Genomic DNA, 19733 nt, shown 5'->3' on the forward strand with positions numbered 1-19733 from the left:
TGGGTAGTTTCCTGAACCAAACCGGAGAAGTAAAACACTAAAAAAAAAAAAAGAACTATTCGAAACATTTGTGGTGTGGTGGCGAGGTCACTCTCCTTTGACTTAGGTCCTTGCACTGTCATCCAGGTGTAGCCTATATGGTCGTTATTATACGTTTCTTGCGGCCCTATAGATGGTCATTGCCTCTTTCTGCACCGTCAGGGTGACTGATGATGGACGGTAACTTACAGAGATGAAAGAGGCTGTTGGCACCGTGTCATTACTCCGACTCCATCTCTCCATGGCCCCCAGCGTTCTGCATATCTTTCCGGGCATTGCAGAGGCGAGGAGGCGCTGCCTGCAAGTGGGGCTCGCTGGAGGTGGTGGGTGTGAGCACTTTTTTCCTATTTAAGCCTCTGCTGCTCACACGTTTTTGCATCTCGGTTGAGGAGATTTTGCTGAAACTTCACTACTGACTGACAGCATGGCGACTGATAAAGAGGCACCGTTGGGCTCCGTCGAGAACCCGATCAAGTTCGGGGGTCAGGACTTCAAGACTCTCCTGGAGGAGTGTCTGAAGTCCGGTGTGCTGTTCTCCGACCCAACCTTCCCGGCTGAGCAGAAGTCCATCGCTGTGGCCCAACCTGACCCGGATCCCAAGAAGGAGATCAAGTGGCAGCGACCCAAGGTGTGTTCCTTAAACCACTGTGTTGTAGATACAGGTGTGCAATGTTAACTTATCCAGATGTCATGGGGTGCTTTTGGCATCAATTGCAAGCGTCTTTTTTACATTATACATGCACTTGAAAATAATTTTTTATTTATTTATTTTTACATTTATTTATCACAAACAATATCATTAAACAACATGAACAATCAACATTACTGGGATGTGCAAAGGGGAGGTATGAATCCCAAGAGGGCTTATATGAAAACCTCACCCAACATATTCAAAGATCAAATTTGTTACGGTTTAAAAACAATAACATAGGAAAATAATTGAAAAATTAGCCTACAGCTTCCTCTGTAACTAAAGAGAGAGAAAGAACATGCATAGCCTGTTTGCAAAAACAATTGAAACAAAGTGTTGTGTTAAATGCTAAAGATGGTTGCATGTTTTACGCTCTGGCCACCACTTCTTAAAAACATGCCTAAACATTGAAGCAGTGCAATTTCTTTGTAGCTGACAATGATTAAACCAGGTGTGGCTCAGACTCAGTCACTTTTTAACCTGGGGCGGTTTGCTCAATAGAGAGGAACAAAGTAACTACTGAAATCCCCAAAACATCACTTAAGATATGAAAAATAATGATTCAAAGGTGGTAATAGTCCGAGGGTAGACATTTTTGAAAGTTATCACAAACCTACCATCACAATCAATTATCAGCAATTCATCATTTGGTTGGTGGAATAGAAAGAAGTTTCCAGGGTCCATAGTTGAGGGTTTGAGGAATCCAGCAGAAACACGAAACAGAGAAAAGAACAACTCCTCACATCTGAAATGCAGGAACTAAAGAATCTGAGGTATTTTTTGTTCATAAGACCAGTTTCTAATGCCAGAACCTCTTGCTCATATTGACGTCTTCTTTCTCCATCTCTGCAGGAAATCTGTCAGAACGCCGTGTTCGTGGAGGGCACAACTGGGACCACTGACATCTGTCAGGGCCAACTGGGTGAGTCCATCAGAAAAAAAAACAAAAAAAACTTCTATCATCAGTAAAATCTCCTAGGATTTATCTTCCCCCCCTACAAAGAGTGAGGATAGAAACTAGGATACGTCATGCTGAATTCATTGCATTGCACAACATCTTGGAAAAGTTAAATCCACATAACCAAAAGCTGAAACATGTGCACCATCCAGTTCGCTCCCTTTTTTATTTTATTTCAATAAAATGTTGAATATAAATGTCAGCGCCACGCAGTCACACGGTCCCAACCTAAAATGTACAGTGTACTCCAAATCTGCAGAGAGCCCCATCTCTATCAGCCTCCAGGTCCTGCTGAAATATGTGTTTTTCACTATATTTGCAATTTGTTTTATGCACAACCATAAACTTTCTGGATGGATGTGTAATGCCTCCTGTTGCATGTAAATATGTCAGTGGTATACTGCTCAATACCACACCTTCCCTTCCTCCATCTTCTTCCTCCATATCTGTCTGTGTTTTATGTTTTCCTTTCAAACTGTGTCCCAGCCTGTGTTTTCCATGATTTACACAGATACCAACAACACTTACTGCAACATCTCCAGAGGAACAACCTGAAACAGATGTGTTCTGCTGGAAGAGGAATGTGGCTTAATTTGTGCATGTGCGTGTGTGTGCGTGTGTGTGTGTGTGTTTGTGACCTGTCTGTTAAAAACACGCATCACACCCCTTGGGAGACCAATGCCTCATGGCCCAAAGAAATCCTGAGGCTGATCATTGAGCAACATTTCCTCTGTCCCAGCTTCATGTACGTCTTCTGTCTGTTCTTCTTCATCAGGAAACTGTTGGCTGCTGGCAGCTCTGTCCTGTCTGACCATGCACCCCAAGCTCTTTGTGAAGGTGGTGCCACCAAACCAAAGCCTGTCCAAGTCTTATGCAGGGATCTTCCATTTTACAGTAAGTATAGATTGGACAGAGAACCAGATAGCAATCCAAAGTCCTCCACATATTCTGGGTTCGTTGTAACAAACTTGCCTTCCTTCAGTCTCATCTTTGTCTGGACATGTTATGTATGTATGCTTGATATTTTATACGGCATCAAATAAGATGTAACTTTGAGATTTTACCATTTATTGCAACTACAGTATGTCTGTTTTTGTAGTCTGGTTGAGATTTGACACAACAGTCAAACCAAGAAACTGGGATATAGATATAGATCTACATCTGGTAACACACAGACATATTAAAATGAAAGTTAGGATTTCACACAGTTCTCAGCCGCTGCCCCCATGCAGGAAAACATTTCAGACAGACACACAATGTGATAAAGGTCATAAAAGAGGATCACATTAGCATTAGACAAATATAACATTGTCAAACAAAGGTGTGTTTTGCTAGTGGCAAGTTATTTTGCAGAGATGAGGAGAAAGCTTCATCTGTCTCTATGTCAGTCAGGAACTTTTATGCATTTAGTCTCAATGGGTCCAGAAATACACTGAAATGTGCTGCTGTTACCTGACCTCACTGTCCTGTCGACAGAGGGTCTGTCTAGATCTAGTTTAGATTAATGACAATATTATTTCAGTTCTGTTATTGAGGTTACTTCTCTAGTACTACATTCATTTACATTTTATCAAACAACCACACATGATATACACATGAGGTGTTATTTAATTTCGTGTTTTCCTGAGGCGATAGTAGCTCAGCCTACATAGTGATTTCACATTAAGATGAATAATTCCTACTGAAATATACAGTATACCTTACCACATTTTCCACCTTAATAATCCACATAAACTAGTATGATAAACGTATGTAATTATTATACCTACAAAATGTAAAGTGCACAGTAATTATGTTCATAATAGCATGAACCAAAAAGACATACTAGAGCATTTATAGCCCAGAGCTGCTTTACAATGCCCCTCCCTGGATTGGAAATTCAGCAATTAAATAATGACAAAATAGCACAAAAACGCTTAATAACAAAATTTTAACAGGACAATCAATTTATCATAGCCTCAATAAGAATAAAAGCTGCACATCATTCCCTGCCATGATCCTTTTTGTGTTGTGTGGATAAGATCCCTAAATCAGAAAAAACTTGTCACTCCAGTTCACAAAACATCCCCTTGCAGCTCCATGCGCCCTGGGGTTTATCAACATTCATGTTGTTTCTCATTTTTCATAATTCCTTTGGACCTTTCAGAGAGATATCTCCGTATTGAGCTGTCGTTCCACATGTCTCAAGTTTAATGAAGGCAGGTATCAACTCATCCTGCAGTCAGCCCTGCCTGGTGTCTTGCATGCAATAAGAAACAAGCGTAATCTTTATCACCTCATTAGAGCTGGTGATTATAGTAGTGAGATCATAATTCAGCAGCCTGGTCTGATGTGCTCGGATCAATAAAATATCACTTTATTAGACTCATCGGTCTTGGAAAAAACAAACTGACGAGTCAGGTGGTTTTTAGAGTTTTTGCTCAGTGGTGATTTAGCCTCAGAGCTTTGGACCTTTGGAGATTGTTAGCGAGAATGTGACATGACTTAACAAGCAGCATGGAAGGACTGGAAACTCATTTTGCCCTGTCAGGAGATGGGGGAGCAGTCCAGACATGCCGGTGGTGACTCCCCCTGGGACGCGCATGCATACACAGCTATGAAAGGCCAGTGCAGGCCTGCTCCTGGGCCTTGTTTTGTGCACACAGTTAGCTGTACAGTACACACCCCTCGTCATGACCAGCAACGGCCATGGGAGTGGTTTCACACATTTAGTCAGACACCAAAATAGTCTGTTAATTTAATTTATTACACTTGTCCTTTTATAAACCACATGGTTTCAGATTGACTGCATTTCCTTCATTCTTTAAATATTTAATGTCTTTTTTTGTCTTCACGTATTAGTGAAGTATGTTTATCCGTTTAGCACTTGTAAGATATAAATGGACACGAAGACAAGATATAAAGGAAACAAAAGGGGATATATATATATTTTTAAAAAAACATCAGTAGAATAGAATCAGTGGAGTAGTATAAAGTCTGGAAATAGTTCAGTGAGATGCAAATTTTACTTGATCTAATGACCTGTGTGGCCTTATTGCCCCTGTGCTCATGGTCCATGTCCACTGGATTTCCTGGATATTCAATGATTTCTGGGAAACTGAAAAAGACCAAAGTCAAGTTCACCACATCAACTTCTTAAAATGACAGAGTAACAGTGTTTACAGTTTGGTTCTGCTGCCCACAAGAGTCAAAACAATCAGGTTCAGGTTCAGGGGGGATATTTTGGGGACATAATATTCAGATGGTTTGTGTCTTTGCCTCCCTCCTCGTTATCTTTCCTCCTGATTCATCCCATTCATCTCATCCTCTCCTCTTCCTGTGCAGTTCTGGCAGTATGGTGAGTGGGTGGAGGTGGTTGTGGATGACAGGCTGCCAGTACGCGAAGGCCGTCTGCTCTTCAGCTACTCTCACACCCGCAACGAGTTTTGGAGCGCCCTGGTGGAGAAGGCCTATGCCAAGTCAGTTGCCACTACCAGCATATGTCTCTGGGTTGTAATGTCTGGGATCACCCACTCTCTTCTCTGTGTGTTTGCTGCTACAGTGACATGACATAACACACACACACACACACAGCCACCTGAGGTAGTTGTCTCACCACCTCTCACATGTAGGTTAATGGGATCCTATGGAAGCCTGAAGGGCGGCAACATCTCAGAGGGGATGGAGGATTTCACAGGAGGCATCGCATACTCAATGCAGGTCTCGTCTCGCACCCCCCGGGTCCTGTGGAGGTGTCTGACGGCAGCCCTGTCCAGAGGAAGCCTGCTCAGCTGCTTCATCCAGGTAGACACACACACACACACAATAATATTCCTGTGGAGCAAGTTTATGACACTAAACTTCTAGGTATAACTGTTGATCAACATCTAACATGGTCAAAACATGTAGATTATATTGAGAATAAAATGGGAAGAGTCATGAATCCACTGGTACTATATCCTGAAGGGTGATGCATGATGTTGCACAGCAAACACGGCCTCCTCATTTATTCTCAAACTTGATTGTCAAATTACCTACTTCCACTTTTTTTTCTTTTTTTTCTTTTCTTTCTGTTAATTTCTTCATATATGTTGAATGATACCTTTACCTGTCAAGATCATAACCTTTATTTATTTATATACTTATTTAATTCCCTTAAAATGGGATGCACCGGATGTTGTAGGGGTGGGTGGGTTGGGTGGGGGTGTTTGTTTGTATATGTGTTCTGAGAAAAATCAAAAATATTGTCTTTCTATATTACTGTCTCTTTGTACCTTGTTTTCAATAAAAAGATAGTTGATAGTTTAAAAAGAGTGTCAAAAATTATATCACAAGATATCGCCAAACAAGTTGCAAATGCATTAGTTTTGTCACAGCTAGATTATTGTTCTCCAATTTGGTCTAGTGCTTCAATGAAGGATCTAAACAAATTACAAGTGGCACAAAATAAAGCAGCACGCCGTGTAGCCTACTACAGTGCTCCTACAGAACTAATGTGGCACATATGCATGAGCAACTGGGTTGGCTAACTGTCACTCAAAGAAGCTCTTACATTTTGTTGAACTTCCTTAGGAATATTATTGTAAACAAAAACAAGTCTCCAAATTTTTTGTATTGTTTGTTTTCACATCAGTGGAGTCAACATAATTATCCGACAAGACATGCTATAGAAGGGAGGTTTATTTTGCCTAAAGCGAACACTAATGTGATGAAGAAATCTGTTTTGTTCAGAGCCATCCTAGAGTGGAATTCGTTGCCACTTTATATTGTGTTAACAGATTCTAAAGAGAGGTATAAATTCTTGCTCAAACAGTTTCTTCTAATGTTGCAGCTGCAGTAGTTGGTATATGCTATATGATGAGGTGCCTGTTCTCTTCCCTGCCCTATGAGATTACTATTTCGGTTTTTGAATGTTTTATTGTGTTGCCTTCCCCTTGTATGTGTAGCTATATTTATTGATTCTTGATTGTATTGTACAGGTGGTGTATCGTGTCTTGTGTTATACGTATGTCTGTGTCTACTGTGTGATTGTATCCGTGTGTTGGGATTGTGTTAGTTGTTTTGTTCTACTTTATCCTTGATGTACCTGGAGGAATAGTGGTTAACTTTGACTGAATGTTTTATTTGGACTCCAGGAAGAATAGCCAAGCTAATGTGCTGGTGCTAATGGAGATCCAATAAATAAACAAATAAACAAACACACACACACTGTGTTCATACTGGACAGGTGGTTGGGTGGTGATTTGAATTGACTAGAGTTACTGTTTTTGTCACCACAGGCCAGCAGCTACCGTGACATAGGTAAAGTGAGTGGAGAAGGGCTGATAAAGGGCCACGCCTACGCCATCACTGACACTGACAAGGTCGGTATCACACAGAGACGCCACCGCACTGTGGAGTCAAACACAGTCATGGTTCATCTACTGGTCTGGCATCATTAGTCTGCTGCTGCTCTACTGTATGTGTTTTCTTTTTGATAATTATTGATTCACTGATAAGAATTACTCATTTTACACAATAAGATGCAGTTTAATCTTATCTCATGATCTTGTATTTCATCTCATCTCACTCACTGTATCGCAACCAAGCAGGGCCGTAGCCAGGGTTTTGAAATTGGTGAGGTCGGGAGGGGGTGGTGGGGGGTATGTGAACATGTGGAAAATGTTCACATTATTGACAAAAAACTATGCTTCACTTTGGACCCCTCTAGCTAGTAGTTAGCAAGTAGCTACCTGTACATCATTACATCAAAATGACCCACAATTATATAAAATAGACTGGGGGTGGGGGGTTACAGGATAGTTGAGAGAGGCAGGAAATGGGAGGGAGAGAGGGGGGGGGGGTGACACGCAGTATAGAGCTGCTCAGCGCGGGATTTGAACCGGGGTCGCCTGCAGTGAGGACTATTAGCCTGAACACATGGGGCAGGTGCTCTACCAACTGAGCTAAACACTGCCCCAACTTTATTATTATTATTCTAGACCCATTTGATATGAAAGGAGGCTGATTGAGCTTTATACCGCTGACTAGCAGGAAATGTCCTGTGGTTTTCAGCCTTTTATTAACCTACCGTTTACAGCTGAGAACATCAGGTAGCATATTGTTCCCTCTCCATTAAATAAAGTGCAGTGAAAAAGTATTTGCTCCTTCCGGATTTCTTACTTTCTTGCAGATTTGTCACACTTAAATTTTCATTTTATTATTATTTTTTTTTATGTATAGTATTTTGGTAGGACAGCCATCTAGGGAAGGTTTTCACCACTGTTATAAGCTTTCTCCATTAGTGGACAAAGGATCTCAACAACCCCCCCCCTTTGGTAAATGAAATCATCATTTAAAAACTGAATTCTATATTTACTTGGGTCATCTTTGTCTAATAAAAGTTGTTCTGTTGATCTTAAACAACAGTGACAAATATGCAAGAAGTAGGAAATCAGGGAGGGGGCAAATACTTGACAGTATTGTATTGAGCCTATAAGGGGTTGAAAATCAGAGCACATGACACGAGTCAGTGGTCCTGAAATGTCTGCTTCTCTTCTATAATACACATTCTACATCTCGGAGGCGACGTCTTTCCACATACAGGCTTCCTTCGCCTTTCAAATGGAGCAGAACTGGTCTGACACAACACTGGCGCCCCCATGCACACACACACACACACACACACACACACGTTTTAACCAAGGCGCCTGTCATCTCAATTCAAGTTTTCTGCGTTCTGCCGATACATCAACTTCCCGCGTGTCGTTTCAAAATAAAAGATGACCGATATGGTTATCATGCTATTTAGGCTGTGGCTTCTTCAATTTTTTTCTCACTGAAATTTTTACCGAGGTCCGGACCTCGGTGACCTCATAGCTGGCTACGGCCATGCAACCAAGCATCATCTATTGTCATCTCATCACATTTTACCTTGTCATCTCATCTCATCTCAGTTCATCTAATCTAATCTAATCTAATCTAATCTAATCTAATCTAATCTAATCATGTCATGTATTATGGGAAGTGTTTTCTAATTTTATGTTACTCCCCATCGTCTCATCTCATCTCCCCATAAATAAAATAATTACCTAATAGTTCTGAGAACTGACAAAACATCTAACTCTCCTTTTTTTTTAACTCAGTCTTTACTTCTCTTTACCTTTTCAGGTGAAAAACGCAGCTGATGAGATTTTGTTGCTGAGGCTGAGGAACCCCTGGGGCTTTGTCGAATACCGTGGCCCGTGGAGCGACAAGTGAGGAGACTTCCTGCTTGTGCCTGTTGTATCAATCAATCAATGTCTTTATTTGTCCCCAAGGAGGGCGATTCATTTTGCAACAGGAGGAGCACACAAAGCAAAATATACAGGACACATGGCATAATAAATTACAATAAAATACAGATCACAATACAGACCCAAGCTATAGTTTAGGAGGGAAGGCTATTTCACCCAACTACCTAAAAGGAGAGAGCCCGCAGATACTAATAGAGTTTTCTCTTTATGACTGCAGGGGTAAAGAGTGGGACGAAGTGGACAAAGCAGAGAAGGAGAGGATTAAACTGAAAAAAACTGAGGATGGAGAGTTCTGGTATGTGGCAGATACTGAAACACATTCATTTACATTAACGCACGGCACGAGCTCCCACGATTAAAAACACTTGTCATTTATTCTCATTAGGATCAGTGCTGATGACTTCAGCAGCCTGTTCAACATCGTGGAGATCTGCAGTGTGAGTCCTGACACTCTGGATGAGGGAAGCACTTCTGGACCTTCTGCCTGGACCATCAGTGAACATGAAGGCCTCTGGGCACCGGGGAGCTCCGCCGGTGGCAGCCGCAGATACACCAGTACGTTCATGGCTTCACACTTGGACAAATACGTCGTCAAAATCAAACTCAATCAGTTATCTGATCCTGTTTATTTCCCCTCTCAGGAACATTTTGGAAGAATCCTCAGTTCCAGTTGATCCTCAGAGAGCAGGACCAGGCCGAGGAGGAAGACGACGACGAGACCGAGGACGACGACGACGAGGATGAGGATGAGGTGGAGATGACCCCAGAGGAGAAGAAGAGAGCGGAGAAACAGAAGCAGAAAGCCAAACAGTGCACCGTGCTGGTGGAGCTGCTGCAGAAAAACCGCAGGCTGAAGCATAAAGTCAACTTCCGCTACATCGCCTTCCACATCTACCGGGTGAGAGAGAGAGAGACATTCACTCGTTACCTGTCTCAGTGGTTTGTTCTAGTTCTGGATGAACGCTAATGTTTCTTCATGTTTCTTCGCAGGTTCCTCCTGAGGTGAGTACTAATGCAATTTATTTTATTATTATCCTTAAAATGATATACCCTTATACTCTCAAAACTGTTTTACTGAGAAGTAACATTTTGTTACATGAATGCCTGGTAATAATAATAAAATACTGGTTCATACTGGTACTTAAGTGTAGAACAAAACAAGGTAACAGTAAATACTGGGAATCTACAGGATACAGTAAGGGACAAAACTAAACGAAGGCCTGGTAAAGATGGTCTTAACAATATCAGTCGTACTGTATGAAAAGCAGAGCACAGCTACATATTATATCACAGCCTGAATATCTTCTCTTTACTGTGTAATTTACATTTTTGTTGCAGTTTTACTCATTAACAAACATGAATTTGTTGTAAAGGAGAAATTAGAACATATAACTTTAAACTATAATAAATTCATACATTAATCATAAAGGTGGCTCATATTAATAAGGAACCTTGTAATTACTATTTTAATTGATTTAATTATACAGTAAGAGCCAGTTATATGAGCTGGGCTGTAATATAATGTGTGTTCTTCTCCTTTTTTCTCTTTAGTTACACAATAAGAACAAGAACAAACTCAAACTTATTTTTTTCCCTCTACAGTTGTGTCTCTTGTTCTTTGTCGTCTTGTTTTCTTTCTTTTATTGCAGCTACTTTTAAGTACCAGTTGAAAGTATTTTATCGGGGGGGTATCTGATTCATACAGTGATATTAAACAGTAAATTACAAGCTGTATTATAAAATGTTACCAAACTTTCTATCCATCTATAACTTGCTTCTGCACAAAGCTCCAGGGTATGTGTCTGGACCGCAGCTTCTTCATGAAGAATCGCCCCGTGGGTCGTTCTGGGAAATATAAGGCTCAGAGGTAAAGACGGCCACCGAGTGACTGATAAATGATTCTTGTTGTCGTATGTGTTCAAAATGAAATATTCGCTCTGAGTCTCTCAGCCGTAACATAAATGTCCCACCGTCACAACACAAACATAGACGCTGATGAGCTACGGGGAAGAAAAAGGAGAATAATTGTTGTAGAGCTCTGTGATGAATGTACAGAGAATAAAGTTTAATTACATTTTTTCCCTAGAATTCAAACCTCAAATAAACTAATTTCCACACAAAAGCCCTAAAGTAATAATTAAAAATACAAAGCTTATTGCTAGAGACTGTTCCACAGAATGAATGACTGAATTAGCAGATACATCATTTTAAATGTCACGACTTGCACATTACAATTTTGACAATTCTGAAACTTCAACATTTTTTTAACTTATATTTTCGTTCAGGTAAGAAAATTAAAATAATTGAATTTATTATCAAACTGTTAGGTGTAACCATTATTACACCTGGTCCTGACAGTGAAAGCTGTTCATAGCATTGTGTGTATGTGAAATGTTTTAATGTTTATGGTTGATCATTTAAAGATAATAATCATAATTTATTGACTTTGTCCCACAGGGGTGTGTGGAGGAAGATGCACCTGGACCCTGGTAACTACATCATCGTAGGGTCCACCTATCGACCCAACCAGGCCGGAGATTTCTTCATCCGCATTTTCTCCAAGATTAAAAACACTCTGGGGTGAGATCCAAAAAAAACCAAAAAACTTTAAGAGCCATAAAGACAAAGAAAAGAAAACACTGTTTAGCTAAATGTCATTTGGTTAAAAAGACTTGGAAGCTGCACCTGCTGAGGACTGAACGTCCCCGAACCACCTCCTGCCACACACACTCTCATCAGCACAGTCTGTGGGCTGAGACCGCTCCCCTCATTATACTGCAGTATAATCTCACTGAACAACATAATAAACAGTCATCTCTCATGGCTTCTGGCAGCAACTAGTCAATTCTAATATATATATAGCCTATATATATAATATAATAGAACTTTTTACTACTTAATCCAACTGTGTCAGTATCAAACTTCATTTATTAACTGTTTCTTTAATTTTGCTTATTTATAATCAGTGTGTAGTAAGGTCAAATACTGTGAAGAGAGCAACATTAATACTTTGATTTGGTCTTTTTCCTGCAGGACTCAGGACTTCACCTGCTCCTCTGGCTTCCTCCCAGCGAATTCACTGGTCTGTTCTACATCACCAAAACACCTGTTGATATCCAACAACTAGAAAATATGCTATATTTATGTTAGTTGTGTGTTTGTGATTAACAGGTTATGGCAACTCCTGTCTCCCCCGAGGATGAACGGAGAGTTGAGAGGACTTTTGATGAGGAGGCCGGGCCTGTAAGAATTCCTCACCTCCTCCTTCCTACGACACTATTTGATTAAAGTTTGATTCAAACTGATTTCTTCTTCTTTTTCCTGACAGGATGACCGGCTGAACGCCAAGGAACTCATGACGCTGTTCAACTCAGGTTAGACTCAACACTACAGTACAGGCCAAAAGTTTGGACACACTCAATGCATTTCCTTTATTTTCATGACTATTTACATTGTAGATTCTCACTGAAATTCCACTAATGAACCCTGACAAGGCTGTGAACCTGTGAAGTGAAAACCATTTTCAGGTCAGGTTCACCTCTTGAAGCTCATCGAGAGAATGCCAAGAGTGTGCAAAGCAGTAATCAGAGCAAAGGGGGGCTACTTTGAAGAAACTAGAATTGGTGGGGGCAGAGATAGAGGAGGAGGAGGAAGAAGGAGAGGAAGAAGAAAAGAAGAAAGAGAAGACTAAGAAGAAAAGACATGTTTTCAATTATTTCACACTTTTTTGTTAATTCCACATGTGTTCATTCATAGTTTTGGTGCCTTCAGTGAGAATAAAGGAAACACATTGAATGAGAAGATGTGTCCAAACTTTTGGCCTGTACTGTATATATATATGTCAAGCAGGTAACATCATTCTTGATTTCATTGTCTGAACACAAGAAAAATAGTAATAACTAATACTACTATATCACATCTTCTGCTGCCTCTGAGACTGTGAGCTTCCATGCAGCCAGATCGGCTCATTGACTGTTTAATACTCATTACGGCCACTAGATGGGGTCACAGTAGTAAAGTGTTTGCTTGAGGGTTGGAGGCAGCAGCACGGGTCAGCAGTCTAGACAGAGGCTCACAGCTGCAGGCAGATAAAACAAATAGAGTTTGGTTAAGTGATGAAAAGTGGCCACACTTGTCCTCATCTTCACTTTCCTCATATTTATCCACTCTAACCCCCAACCTGTGCCTCTCCTCCCCTCACAGTTCTCGACAAAGATTACCATCTGCCCCTGGAGACGTGCCGACAGCTCATCTTCGGAGAGGACGTATCCTTTTTTGTCCATGAACGTGTTCTTTTTTTTTATTTATTTTTTTTTTATTTATAGTGCAATGCAGGTGATAAACAATACAAGTGTAAAAGTGTGTAAGACGGGTGAAAAACAAACATATATAGCAACACAGGACAAGACAATACACAGTGATAACTATTATAACCAATCAAATGAAATAACAAAAAAACAAAAAACAAAACAATAAATGAAAAATAAATAAATAAATAAAATAACACAATTGAAATAACAAAGACAATGTTTTTGTTTAGGATACGCGTTGTGTGTGTAAGTGTGTGTGTGTGTGTGTGTGTGTGTGTGTGTGCGTGCGTGTGTGTGATGAGCATAAGTATGTTGGACTTCTGATGTAGATATGGCAAAAAGAAAGGGGGGAGAGATAGCAGAACAATAGTAAATAAATAATTAAATAGGTAGTAAATAATAATAGTGAGAGAGAGAAGAGAGAAAAAAAAAAAAAAAAAACACAAGAAGAGGGCTTTGGGGAGGCACCTCCTGCCGGCCCCCGCGGACCGGGACTTCCCGGGGTGGGCCTGAACGTGTTCTTTAAAACGTCTCTCACACTCCGGTCTTTTCCTAGTTCAGGACAAATGACGAGTTCACTCTGCAACTGCTGCTGTTGGAAAACGTGACCGGGCTCTGCCGCCGGTTTCACACCTTTTGCAAGTTTGAGCTCCGGGTTGAGTCATCACACGCTGCCCTGCTGTTCACTTTCACCCTTCTTCCTCACAACTTCGTCTCTCTGTCCTCTGTCCTGTTGAGATGTCCTTAACTCTGCCGGCAGACCAAAGGGCACTCCCGTCTCAGCCGTAAACAAGCAGCAACCCTGCTGTCCGGTTTGCGCACTCTGCAGGTACAAAGCTCATTGTGTGTGTGTGTGTGTTTGTGTGTTTTATTATGACTTATTCTAAAGTTGCTTTCCCTGTCAGACCACCTTCTTCCAGTTTGACACGGACTCCTCTGGGACCATGAGCCCCTTTGAGCTCAATGCAGCACTGGAAGCTATTGGTAAGCACACACACGCACACACACACACACACACACACACACCTTTACATACACAGATGGTTGCTGCTGTTCGGCCTCACACCTCCATCCACTCCTGTCTGTGTGTGTCCCAGGAATGCGGTGTGATGGGAAGGTAATTCAGCTGCTGTCCGAGCGCTTTGCTTCTGGAGAGCTGAACATGCCCTTCCATGGCTTTGTGTCCTGTTTCACCAGGCTGCGCAAGCTTTTTGGTAACACACACACACACACACACACACACACACACACACACACACACACACACACACACACACAAATAATCTGTTTCTCTATCTGTACATATCATTAAACATGCAGAAATGTCAAATGATGATTAAAAAATACATGCCTGACCTTACTCCAGCATCTGCTATTACGTAATTTAGAATCTGTACTAGATTTTCATTTACATAAATCTGTACTAGCTCATTAAGATCGCCATTAGCCACCGAAACAACACATTTACCTAAGTATTGTTTGGAAGAGGTCATTTGTTTACCTGAATTTCCATTTTACATAACCTTCACTGCATTTCAGAGGGAAATACTGATAACCTCCACCTCCAACAGCTACAACTGTAAAATGCTACACACTGAAGTATCAGTATTGACGATCTAATGAACAACTTATAATGCCAATATGATAATATATCGGTCACAGAACTTGCCTTTTTTCCTTTGATACATAGGCTATATTAAGTATTTTGGTATTTTTACTTGAGTTGGATTTTAATTAACTATTCATTTTGATTTACGCTGTTGCACTGGTACTTTTATTTCTTTCTGCCCTGTCCTGTATATAGGAGACTGTTTCTGCGTATTTACCTTATTTATGACTGAATAAAGTCGCCAGGCTTTCTGTTCTGAAGATGAAAACTAAATTTAGTGCAGAAGTTACCGAGACTTTACAAAGACACTGTATGCAGTAATTTCCCTCTCCCGTCTCCCCAGCTCTGTATGAATCAGAGACAAGTCAGGAGGTGAAAGACAGAGGGATCAATGCTGTGAGTATCTGGTCAAAACAAGCTCTGTTATATATTCAGTATTACCTGTACCTGGACATGTATAATGGACCTATGTTTACTCTTTCTCTTTGCTCCCTGTGGCTCCCTCTGTAGTGGCTGCTTCAGTTTCTGAGGATGTGAGGATGCTTTATGAAGACGGTCCCCACAGAGACCTCCATATAGAGTCCTGGATGGAGATGATACGACAACCAAGACAAAATGAACCACAAAGAGAGATACACATAAGGAGATGAACAAGGTGTTGTCTTTCTCAATCTTGTATTAGCATTTTACATGTCTAAATGTGAAAGTTTGTCTTTATTTTCTTGTTGAAGCTCATTTAAAAAGAAAACTGCTTTCAAAACCTGTGTAATCCACAATATTTCCTAAACAATAGTGAGTTAGTCATATTCTCAAGTTGAAACTTTGATTTTAAAATGATTTTCAGATGAGAGAACGTGTTTCTAAAATTTAAATTTGAATGAAATGGTACACATAACTGCAATTACACAACTGAATAAAATAAAAATCACTTCAACTCCAACAGTTTACTCATCCATACACACATGAGCATACCCTGGGTAATATCTGTGCACTCACATGTACACACACATTCAGTTAGTGCTGCCTGCCCCACTGAGGGTGTGAGGGTGATGTCTCAGCAGCGCTACACGCACCATCTCTATTCTTATCGCACTGACGCCACGTACAGCGTCAACATAGACTCGCCCCCTCCTCCACTACGTTCCCTCACTCCCTCCATCCATCCATCCCTCGCTCTTTCCCCCCTCCTGTTCTCTCTAGTAACTGTCTAAGTCTCACAATCTGCAGCCTCCTCCTCTCTGTTACACACACACACACACACACACAAAACACACACATAAACACACATTGCAAACAAATGTCCTTTCTACACATGCTTCTATTAATAGCACCTTTGCTCACACACCACTTCCTGTTCATCCTTAGGTGAGTACACACAGGTTGCCCTCGGCAACCGTCCATCTGCATTGTGATGGAGAGAGGAGAATTACAGGAAGGGCCCATGGAGAGCAGCCCTATGTCTGACCTGTCCTTTACCTTTACCTGCTTTGTTACGGTGCTTTTTTGTTTTCTCAGTGTGGGGTTTCCAGCTCTTTACCTCTGCTCTTCCCACAAGTCTGAATCCAGCTCTTCAGACGTGGATGAGTTAACCTCAGTAGAGGCCCGGGGCAATTTGTTGTTGGACCCTTACTGACCCCCCAACTGTTTATGGAAATTTCATAATTTCCTCAGGAACCCAAAAAACAACCAGCGGTCTAAAGCAGAAACGACTCATTACAGTAACCAGACTCTGAGCCGACAGAAAATCAATTGATGAAAATTGTGTCGATTACAACAGATTAGCTAACTGGTGCCTCCCTCCAAATGTGAGGATTTGTGTGCCTAGAATTTGATATACAGCAGAAATTGAAGCATTGTAATAAAAAAAATCTACTTTTTCCACACAAAAAAAAGTCCCAGCACCAGTCATAGCTTATAATCTACTTTACTGGTAAAATTGTCAAACAAATTTGCCATTAATCATATTGTCAACTCAAATGACACGTGGTGTAGCTGGGGTATATGAGGTCTGATCCAGGCTTGGTGACAGGCAGTCAGTCAGTCAGTCAGTGTGATGCCTGCTGTCAGGACAGGGCTTTTACTGTAAAATGAAAATGTTCCTTTATGTAAAACCACAAATGTCAACCTCATGGTGGCGCTGGAGGAAAACTCAGTAGATCGAAAATATCTAGACAAAACATGCCACCATCGATGAAATATTTCTGTTTGGATCAAAACAGTGACCTGATAGAAGTTGTTATCTAGAATCATTCTTCCAAAATCCAGAAGATGAACCTGTAATGTAGGCTATGTCATTTTTTCTGTCTTCATCCCCACTCATTCAGCTTTTGTAAAAAAAAAAATGCAACAAGAAATGTAGGCTAGTTTAATAACAATTACATTACAATGAAACATGTCAAAGGACATTTTAAGTGTCTTTTAATGTACAGTATACTACAGGTCCACATTATAACTTCTCCTGTGAAATGTTCTCCACTATTGTACAGTACAGTAGCCTACGGTATTTTACATTATCATCAATTATATCTTTCTAAAACTGTATTGAGTTACCACAGTGCAGTTAACACTTGATTACATCTGATTACAACTACATTATAGTGCGTTATAAACCATTTATTACATGTATATATGGCACTAATTTACCAACCTGGAGATTAAATCTTTAGGTGATTGATTAGTTGATTAGTTGACCAGCAGGAAAATAACTGATAAGCCTATGCAACTATTTATTATCAAAGTCAAACCAACTAGAGGTACCAAACACGGATATTTTTGAAGTTAGGCTACTCTTTATTTTGACTGACTAAATAAATAAATAACCAATAGGAACAAATGATGGGCTTTTATTTTATTTTTTGCACAATTTTGTATTTTTCTAATTTTAAACAGGAAATTATTATCATAAAGGACATTGTCTGACATATTGACAATGAAAATAACTGGTGGTTGTAGCTCTAGCCTATAGTTAATATGGAATAATGAAACTTTGGATGCTTCATTTTTTCTGCCAAGAAATTTCCAACTCGAGCCATTTCATAAAGATTAAAAAAAAAAAAAAAAAGCAGCTCGATATGAAGCGGAACAGTTGAGACAGCTTCAGACCGGAGGAGAGAGAAACAGTCTGTGCCTGATCTACCAGGATATGACTGTAAACTGTCCCCTCCTCCTTCATACACCGTCTTTATTGTCTCTCTTTCTCTCTCTGTTGATTCTTCTCCCTCAGCAGCAGCTGTGATCGTCCGTCCACCTGCTCTTCTTACCCGTTTCTCTCCCCTTCTCTCCCCTTCTCCCCCCTCCTTCAGCCGTCCTGTGGGATGCGAGGATGCTCTGACAGCCTTATAGCGTCTTTTCTTGTTCTGGTATTTTTGTGCCACAGCGGCGGGGGCTGGTACAGGAATAGTGTCGGAGTTGTAGTGTACACTGTGGGGGTGGGATCTAGGGGGGGGCTGCGATGTGAGATTCTAAAGCCATTGTATAGACAGGAGGGAGACCAGGGAGGATTGCGTAAGTTGGCTCCCTGGCTGCAAATTTAGCCTGGGCTCACTCACGCATAAATTTGATGAGCAGCGCTATCTCTGCCGTCAGAGCTGGGGTATTTTAAGATGTCAGAGTGTGTTGGCATGGGATGTAGCAGGGTGTAGTTTTCGTGCGTGTTTATTTACAAGTCGTGAAGACTGATGCCATGATGATTTGAGATGCAAAGGGCGGCATTTGCATCTACAATGCAGCACCTCTCCACGTCACTCTGCTCTCTCTTCCTCATCCCGCTGTTGCTATTTATTTTCTAAATGGCAGATTGTTATAGAAGCTGATGACCAGGTATTTCACAGTCACTGCCTGTGCCACAGATACATATATCACAGTGATGTAACATCTGACTTAAAAAAGAAAAAGAAAAGAAAAGACAACCCTCACTGCTTGTCCAACTCCATCACATGAAGAAACTATGAGGCAATTAGACAACAGAGAATCTTTCTCGTTAATTCATATATCTTTACCTCTGAAAGTGCTGATCTCTTGGGGTTTTGACACAAGATAGTTTGTGGAGTTTGGATATAGAAACAGCTTGTTTAGAGGCAAATGGACAGACTGTTAGGAGCTGACAGAAACACTGCAGTAACTCAGATAACTAATCTACAAGTTATGAAACATTCCACTCTCATCGGCCAAAACTGAGGCTGTAGTCGACACAAACTCACCAAAACTGGACAATTGAAGACTGAACACGACAGACTGGTCTGATTAATCTGGATTTCTGCTGAGTCACAAATTAGTGCATGGGCCCATCCTGCCTCATCCTCAATAGCCCGGGCTGCTAGTGTTGTGATGAATGATTTCTTGACTCACTCTGGACCCCTTAATACCAATCGATCAAGATTTTAAGGCCATTTCCAATCTCGGTACTATTACTCACCATGTGCATGACCACAATATCCATTTTCTAATGGCTGTTTCCTGAACAATAATGCATCGTGCCAGGCAAAAGTCGTAAGTTTCGGGAACATGATCAGTTCATTTTGTGTGGTTTTGTTAGCAGTGGTTTGTGGTTTGTTGGTCTTTACTGTCTACCATGGTTTTGCAACTGCAATAACATAACGTACAATTCACCTGTAAGTTAAATAAGTACAAATTCTCACTGGTTCCACAATCAATTAAACTTCTAAATAGAATGAAATTAGTGTTATGTAGGTATTAAGTTAGCACTGATGGACATTACTGACTCCACATGCATACAGTTTCTGATTATTGAAACAATTATTTGGATTTGGAGGCTCTTTAGCTAATCATCTCCTTTATTATTACCCACTGTACAAGCATAAAATCTACAATAATATGATAGCATGGCATCTATTATCACTAATATTTCACTAAA

At 40.7% G+C, this 19733-nt stretch overlaps 1 protein-coding gene across 1 annotated transcript; it reads left to right on the forward strand.

The window, feature by feature from the left end:
• Positions 1-460: 460 nt before the first annotated feature.
• Positions 461-15452, forward strand: capn12 (calpain 12). The gene is made up of 22 exons (XM_085796398.1): positions 461-667; positions 1583-1652; positions 2464-2582; positions 5013-5146; positions 5300-5471; positions 6947-7030; positions 8817-8902; positions 9159-9236; positions 9327-9496; positions 9583-9839; positions 9932-9943; positions 10729-10808; positions 11399-11521; positions 11975-12011; positions 12113-12184; positions 12270-12315; positions 13145-13206; positions 14012-14080; positions 14157-14235; positions 14349-14465; positions 15204-15256; positions 15371-15452. Exons 1-22 carry the CDS (start codon positions 464-466, stop codon positions 15395-15397), a joined length of 2151 nt encoding a protein of 716 aa, XP_085652524.1. The 5' UTR covers positions 461-463; the 3' UTR covers positions 15398-15452.
• Positions 15453-19733: the final 4281 nt, after the last annotated feature.

The sequence above is a fragment of the Trachurus japonicus genome, chromosome 13, assembly GCF_045865225.1.
Source record: "Trachurus japonicus isolate A0001 chromosome 13, Traja_1.0".
In the NCBI taxonomy this organism is placed as follows: Eukaryota; Metazoa; Chordata; class Actinopteri; order Carangiformes; family Carangidae; genus Trachurus; species Trachurus japonicus.